Below are 8,422 nucleotides of genomic sequence, written 5' to 3' on the forward strand. Positions count from 1 at the left end.
TTTAGATCAGTTCTGTTCTGATCAGTTAGTTCTTTTCTGACCAGTTCTGTTTAGATCAGTTATGTTCTGACCAGTTTTGTTTAGATCAGTTATGTTATGATCAGTCTGTTCAAACCAGTTCTGTTCAAGCTTATATTTTCACCTGCTGATGAGAAGGTAATGGTCATGGATTACATCGCGGAGTTTTGAGCTAGAATCTAGGATCGATTAGTGTGCATATCGTCATATCCTACCAGCCTAAAGATAATTCTCAAAGTTTCAGCTAATATCAACATAATACCTTATTATGATAATACTAAATCTAAGCATCTACCTTCTAATCTCACCATCATCCATAAGTAATCGACAACTATAAAGCTTGTTTCAGCTATAAGTTTATCTATAAAGCATGAAATGCAGTTAATTAATTCCTTATGAAATTACCTTGCATTTGGCAATAGTGTCAAAGTCTCATTTCTCGGTCTGGTTGTCACCATTGCCACCAGAATCATCAGTAATCTACAAAAAGCATTTTAATATGTAAATTAGATATGCCACATTTCAGGTAATGATACATGATGCTCAATCAGAATAATTTCCAGAAATAACTAACCATATTTATTGCTGATTCCGCACCATCTAAAAGGTTCGATGAAACATTCCCTTTGCGTACTTCCTTCAAAAATTGTCCCAAAAAAGAAGCAATCATTTTAAATGATTGTGTTGTTTCTTCAAACTTGGTGTTCAGAACTTGATTTTGTTGCGCAAGGTCCTCATTTTGCTTCTTGACAACTGATATTTCACCTTTCATGTTCTCCACTTCCATAGCATTGTTGTTAACATAGCTTGACCCTTCTTTCCTCAGCAAACCTTCCACTCCAAAGATGTCGCTTTGCTTCACTCCAAATCCATAATTCAGAGGACGTTTAGGTACTTCACCTTTATACATGAGCTCATTAAAGACTGCATTCTCAATTTCAATTACGGGCTTTGAAGAAGAGGAACTCGCAAGATTTTCTTGGACCTTTTTGTTGGCATCCTCCTGTTATATAATATGAAAAGATCACTCAAAATCTATTAACCAAGAATACTATGTACAAGCAAAGAAAAAAATAAATAGACTTCAAGAGACAAGATTGATTTATAGAATTAGCTCAATGCAATGATACCACAAATTGATGAGGAAGTGTGCCCTCTTTAAAGCTTCCATCTTCTTTGGCGTAAACTGATTTGAAAAATGCCAATTCGCTAAACACTCCTTTCTTCTCTTTCTGCAATTTCAGGAAAAAAATAAATTGAAAACTGAAATTTTGAAGTTCTTAAACCGACTATCACTATATTTGTTTAACACTTTGAGTTGTTATCCCCGTAGTAGGGTTGCTGGGTGCATTGCCACTTTGCAAGGGGTGTCAGAGTCGGCAACAGAGGCAGTGACATCAGCAAGCTCTCTGCTAATTGTGTCGGGCTAAGGGGAATTCAGGAGTACGTTTCCTTGTAGATGCAGGGAAGATAATAAACAGAAGAAATATCAGCCAATAGTTGCTTTATACCTGTATTCAGTTTGTTTTGTTTCTGTAACAAGTGGCAAATATTAGTTCTAGTTATTAAGATATTAGGTAAATAAGTTTTTGCAAACTTGTTTGCAGGTACATTTTCGTTGCATTGTTTTTAGTTTATCTTACATGATCCAATAATTAAAATCAATATGGACATTGATGAATCCCATGATCCCAGCTGGCCTCTATGCTTTTGACAGAGGACTAACAGATAATCTATCGATTCTTATAATCTGATAATGTAAACATTGACAGATAATTTGACTACTAAGTGAGTAAATAAAATGAAAACCCAGACCAATTGGACGACTTCGACGTTGTCCCACGGGCACCATAGGGTTCCGATTTCCCCTCATAAGAAGGAGAAGGAGAAAGAAAAGCCTAACTCTTTGAAGGTTGTGAGGGCAGCGCCGAAGGCAGAGTCGAATACCGATGCTAAGAGTGGAGTTCAGAAGTTTAGGGTCAAGCTGTTGCCTGAAAGTGGTGGCCAAGAGTGTCATGGATGTTCTCTGTATGGTATGTTATTCTTGCAGCCGTTTACATACGTTTTATTCTGTTATTGTGGTGTTTATTGATTTTGGCTTCTGTATATCCTTTAGCGAGCTTGGATTTCCTGTTGGTTTTCAGTTCTAGAATAATGTATTGTCATCATGAAGGGGATTAGAATTTCCTGGAACATATATGGTTTCCTGAATGAATACTTTATTGGTTTCGAGTCAGATGTTTGGGAAAGAACCGGATTAGTTGGTTGTTAACTTTTTATGTCAGCTAGAATTTAGCTAAATTAGTGAGTTTTAGTGCTGAATGGCTTGATCAATTATCAAAAGTTCTAGAACAATGTATGTCATCATGAAGGGGATTAGAATTTCCTGGAACATATATGGTTTGCTGAATGAATACTTAATTGGTTTCGAGTGAGATGTTTAGGAAAGAACCATATTAGTTAGTTGGTTGTTAACTTTTGATGTCAGCTAGAATTTAGCTAAATTAGTGAGTTTTAGTGCTGAATGGCTTGACCAATTATCAAAAACTCATTTTAAAGGATCAAAGACATTATTTCGGGAATAAATTATATGGTGGACTGGTGGTGGTGAGGTGAAGCTTTGTTATTTTGGTTGAAATGTTAATAGAGAAAGGAATGTTGTTGGTTGTTTGTTGATTGGATAGGTTTGAATTTGTGTAATTGATTTACTCTTGAATTAGTCATGTTTAGGCTGTTGTGCTTGATTAATCTCAAATTAGAAATAATAATGGTGTTGATTTGCAACATTTGCATCTCACAAGGCCGCACTTCACATCATCTCTAATTTTATTTACATTATGCTATGCTCTTATTAATGCTGGTTTTGATGTCTCAGCCTTACTTCAATAGCTGGGAATATCATCAACTGAAACAAGTGAGAAAGTTGGGACATTTTCATTTGCATATGCAGCTCACAAGGCCGCATCTCCGATAAAGTTTCTGCCTACAGTTGCCCTAACTCCATTGTTGCTTCCTGGATTTCAAGAAAGTAGATAAAGATAACTAATCCCAGAATATATGACTACTCTGTATATGACTTTTCTTCCATTTGTGTAATACCAGAATATGTTATTGGATACGTAGCAGAATCAACTCTTTGTCATTTCATTGTGAATTTGCATTTTAGTGTGTTCAGAGCAAATGCAAGAACCATTAATTGCTGGCCTATCTCAAACATAGATCTCCATAACAATTTATCTGTTAACAGCTACTTACTTGATCTGTTCTCACTAAGACCAACAATGTAATTTACAGGCTACACCTACAGACTAACAGCTAAACATGTTTCGTTCACAATTAATTGATTATCATTGCAGGGTTTTTGTTGTAAAAATGCAGATCGAATAATGATTAGTTATGCTTAATTATGCATAATTTTTATTCTTTGTTATTGACTTTTAGTTAGAACTTTGTGAACAATTTTTTATCGCCTGAAGTTTATGGGGATAATGTAATAGAATGAAATACTGCCTTTGTTGTTTAAATTGAATAGTTTTTGCAGCTTCATGCACTGCAGATGGACTTCATTGCCTCTGCTTTCTGATTTTTTCTACTTTAAACTTGGAGTAGCCACGCACACCCGCTCCCATCCCCAGACCACCCTCCAGAATCATACTTCTTAGTTCCTGTTAAAAGTTGACTCTATTTGACAGTAATAGTGTCAGGTAACCCCGTTTCCTGATCCTAAAAGCTCTAAGTTCATGAGAATCTAGGACAACTATCTCCAAAACGTTTGAAGAGTCACATAATGTATACTTCTGCAACATGGTTTATAACAGAAACGGAAAGTAGGAAGATTTTCCCAGCTGCTGCTTTCAATTCCATTTGCCCGCATAGCCAACTTTTCTACATTTCTCTACTTTAACATTAGAAAACTAAAGAATGTCCTTATGTGTGAGATTAGATATGCATATACGAGTAAATATTACTCTTATTTGTTTATGAATTTTAGACTTTTATATCACTCTTATTTGTTTATGAATTTTAGACTTAGCACCTATAGCAATTGAAATGCTACAAACCAAATAGCTAGGTTGAAAAGCATACCATATCAACTCTTCGATTAGCAAAGCTTGTAGCACCACTGTTGTGCTTATTGCCTTGTAAAGCTCGAGCATTTTTTCCCATTTCAGATTTTTCCTAGTTTCATGAAACCAATGTTAGCATATATAGGTGAAACAAATAAAACTTACTAAATTTAGGATATTTTGGGGTCACAAACCATGGCCTCTGGTAAAAGCCAATAATCTACCAATTCCGTCCAACTCCTAGTGGACACTCCATCAGGCACGTTGGCATAGTTCTCTTCTCGAGATTTATTCACTGGATCGAAAAAATCCCTCTTCAATTTGTATCGATGATTGTTCCATGGTTTGTCAATATGCATCACTAGTGCCTTGTTAACTAGAGGTCCATCAGGTAACACAAAATGTTTCTTCAAAAAAAAAAGGAAAAATTAAGTTACGCCACATTAGTAAACAATAAAGTAGAAAGAGAAATTCAATACTCAAGCATGGATGATTATGGTGCAAACTAATGTTAACAAAATAATTTGCCTAGCTAGTTCTGATCAGATCAGATCAGACTGATCTGTCTGATCTGATCAGCACTGATCTGATCAGAACTAGCTAGGTGAACTTAGTGATTCTGCAGAAACTTAACCCGGGGTCGGAACCCCCATGACCAAATAAAAACCTGAAAAACGGGCAACTGATTGATGAACACAGATGGAAACAGAATAAATTTAAAGCTAATTACACAGTTAACCAAGCTAAAATAAAACTACAATTAACATAAGTGTTAAGAACAATAAATCCACATACTCGAATCATTGTAACAACATTAGTTTTTAACTGATTGTTTACAGCACGCCAACTTGGGACTCCCACTGGACAAAGTGAATCATTTTTTGCAATATCTCCAAGGAATCTCACAAGGATCTTCCCACCTTTTCGAATAGGTTGGTTGAATTCATTGAGCTTGACAATGTATCTGAACCCCTTTGCATCATGCCAAACGTCTCGAGGCAGAACTGGTCCCTTTACCAGATGTCGTATTCCATCAGCATCTGTCACAGGAGCTAAATCAGACTAAAAAATCACCAAGATCGATAATTTACAGTTTGCATATTTGATGTAGAGACATGTTTACCTATAGCTATAGCCTCCACCTTCTCATCAAACTCCCTCGATTCTGGCCAATTTGGAATAATGATTCGATGTCGAAGTGTTGCTTTCTTCACAGCAGTATCACTTCCTTCTCCTTGATCAAATTCATTTTCACTCTCAGAAGCCGATTCTTCAAATTCGTCCCAGTTGTAGTTTGGCATAACTTCACTCTCAACCTGATTGGATGGAGGAGATCGCAGAGGTTGAAATGCATTCTCACTCACATGCATGTATGTTGGAGGCAACTGACCTTCTTGCTTCCCGGTTCTCTTTTTCATTGCCATGGTGTCTGGTGGTGTAGGAGATTGTGACATCACATGTTTTGTTGCTCCCAAAGGTGCAACAAATGCTCTTTTCTCTAAATGTGGTTTGACACTTGTAAAAGAAGATACCGGCTGTTGTGTAGCTTTTTGAGGCTGTTGTGTAGCTTTGTGAAGCTGATGGGTAGCTTTTTGAGGCTGATTGGTAGCTGTTTGAGGCTGTTGGGAAGCTTTTAAAGGCTGCAAAGAAGGCTGCAAGGTAGCTTTGAAAGGCTGCAACACAGGCTGCATAGTAGGCTGGTGTGGATTCGGTGTTGACGCTTTTTGTGTTGCAATTTCAGTCAGATTGGGAAACGTAGGTCCTTTATACCATCTACTTTGTGTTGTTCCTGTAAGAGTGGGCGGAATTGGTTGTTGTAATGGGTTAGAGGATGGTTTTGTCTGGGTAAAGGATGGTTTTGATAATGCCTTCAGTTGTGGCTATGATTTTAACTGTTTTGGTTGAGAAATCTGCTAGCTAGCTTATTGTCAGTTGCCAAAAAACAATTTTTTCAGTTCTGATGGATCAAAGAGATGATCTCATAGCTGGCACACTTCCTTTTTTTTGGGTGTAGTTTAGACTGAAGTTATAAGCAATATTTTAGTTGGCCTACACTCATTTACTACACTTTTGCTCTACAGTTATGAGGGAAAGGGCAAGATGAACCTGCTACACCCTCCTTTTCTGAGATTCAGACTACAGTGAAAACTCTCAATTTTTATATTATCATGGCACCAGGAAAAAGCTAAAGAACAATCTAAAACAAGTCATCAAACAAATCAGGAAGCTGTGAACCAGCAAAACAACATCAAGCAACAGTTGCATGTCTGACATGTATTAACAAAATGATTTGGCTACCTTATTAGTTATTCCCCATTCTGTTTTGAAAAGAAAGGAGGGGAACCATACCTAGAATAAAGATCTTTGCTGCTTGATTCAGAGAGCCTAAATCAGTAATATCCTGAGCCTGTAGTTTTAAGAAAATGATTATCAAGAGAGTTATACATTCCATAGGAGAGAAAACAGGCGATAAAAGGATCAATATTACAATACAAATGAGCTTAGAGAAGCTTGAAAAAAGCTAGCTATAATTATATAAAGTCGGTGGTCACATATGATTCTCAAAGTCAAAAGACATAGAAAGAGGATCCAATGGGTGATCCAGCAGCTTAGTATAGTAGTAAATGGCAGCTTTGAAGAGGTGGATGCACATTGTTAATTGTTAACATGAATGCAGAACACAAACATCTAAGGGAGAATCAAGCCTAAATTGCAGAACTCGAAACAGACAGAAACATAAATGAAGAAGTAAAGAGGTAACGTGTTGATACTTGTGTAATATTGGAAACTACTGGAGTGATGTTTACTGTTATAAACAATGAAATCTAGTGAATTGTTTTTAGCAATATTTTACATTGGAGTCATTTCATGATTAACTCACAGCATTTCACTAATCTTACAGATTCAAACCGGTTTGTCTGTGTGGTTCTCCTTAGATAGCCAGGCATGATATTTTGGCAACTCTGACAGATACGCTTTGTCAAAGGGGGGTAAAACTTTCAGAACCAAGACAGATGCATACAAACAAGAATCAATCTTTTCCCAATAAACCTTATTGTTTAGTTATAATGGACCAACCCACCCCTGACACACATTTTCTTGTGTACCACAGGCGCAACAAAAAAGGGAAGAAAAGCAACAACAACACTGCAACAACAATGAACCAAATCAAATACAAAAGGGGGAAATCACAAAAAATAAAGATAAATTGCCCCCTTTTCACGGAATAACGGTATAAAAATATCTGTATCACCATCAAAGAAACTAGTAGTAGGGTACTTGGACATTAGTAGACAATAAAATAAGTGAGTATAGATTAAGTATATAACTCATTATTCAACCAGATTAAACAATATGACTCACAACGTCATGAACAAATACAAATCCAGAGCAAAACAATAAAAAATAAGCATGATCAATTGGTCCCACCCTCTTCCTCTACTGGTAAAGAATCCCCTAAATCAAACACATCTCTAGGCTTGTTCTTAACAACATGCAACCATCCCTTTTGTATCTCATCTTCTATGTAAAAAACTTGTTTTGCTTGAGATGAGAATACAAATGGATCATCTTGCAACAATCGTCCAGAATGCATCAATTTAGAGAAATTGACACATACTCCGCCATTTGGATATGCTTTTACACCCCTATGAATGTCTACCCAATCACAACGAAACAATACAACTTTGTAATCTCCGTAATAATCTAATTCATAGATATCTTTCACTTTTCCATAGTAGGCATTGTTAGGTTATGATACATATGACATTTACATAAATCATGCGGAAACAACCATTAACCCAGGAAACATATTATTTACACATAATCATTTAGCATAGTTTAGATGCATACTCTTTGTTGCGTGCCTTCCCTAGCTGCGCCCGAACCGAACAAGAACAAGTCTTTTAGGACTCCAAGTGTCGTCCCTCCGTAGAAAGTCCACAGCACGTCCGGATCCGCCTTAAGATTGACCAACTAGAATCGCCCTTAAGGTACTCAGAAAATTCGGCACTTTTGGGGCAAGATGGGTGTTTGAATTTTCTCTCAAAAAACTCACTTTTGAATACTTTGAAACTTGTATATAAATTATGACCCCTAGGCCTTTATTTATAGAGTTATGGAAAAGGAATCGTAATCCTAGTAGGATGCGAATTAATTGGAATTAGAATTCTACATGAATTCTACTTAATCAATTTATCCAATAGGAATAGTCATTTAATCATACACTGACTCTTGCAGATTCAGGAATCTCGCATGAGCTCAAACTCACACACACACGGCAGCCACAAGGGCTGCCCACGCATGCGAGCAGCAGCCCACGCAGCGCGGCCCACGCA

At 36.8% G+C, this 8,422-nt stretch overlaps 1 protein-coding gene and 1 long non-coding RNA gene across 2 annotated transcripts; one reads left to right on the forward strand and one right to left on the reverse strand.

Annotated features, from left to right (window-relative positions):
• Positions 1-565: 565 nt before the first annotated feature.
• LOC130461813 (uncharacterized) lies at positions 566-5,958 on the reverse strand. The gene is made up of 7 exons (XM_056830039.1): positions 5,209-5,958; positions 4,881-5,125; positions 4,753-4,767; positions 4,280-4,492; positions 4,105-4,197; positions 1,149-1,250; positions 566-1,021 (listed from the first exon to the last, which is right to left on the reverse strand). Exons 1-7 carry the CDS (start codon positions 5,774-5,776, stop codon positions 566-568), a joined length of 1,692 nt encoding a protein of 563 aa, XP_056686017.1. The 5' UTR covers positions 5,777-5,958.
• LOC130461060 (uncharacterized) lies at positions 1,916-3,165 on the forward strand. Its single transcript, XR_008921376.1, has 2 exons — positions 1,916-2,051; positions 2,894-3,165. It is a non-coding gene; the product is annotated as an uncharacterized lncRNA (long non-coding RNA).
• Positions 5,959-8,422: the final 2,464 nt, after the last annotated feature.

This window comes from Spinacia oleracea, chromosome 5, assembly GCF_020520425.1.
Source record: "Spinacia oleracea cultivar Varoflay chromosome 5, BTI_SOV_V1, whole genome shotgun sequence".
In the NCBI taxonomy this organism is placed as follows: Eukaryota; Viridiplantae; Streptophyta; class Magnoliopsida; order Caryophyllales; family Amaranthaceae; genus Spinacia; species Spinacia oleracea.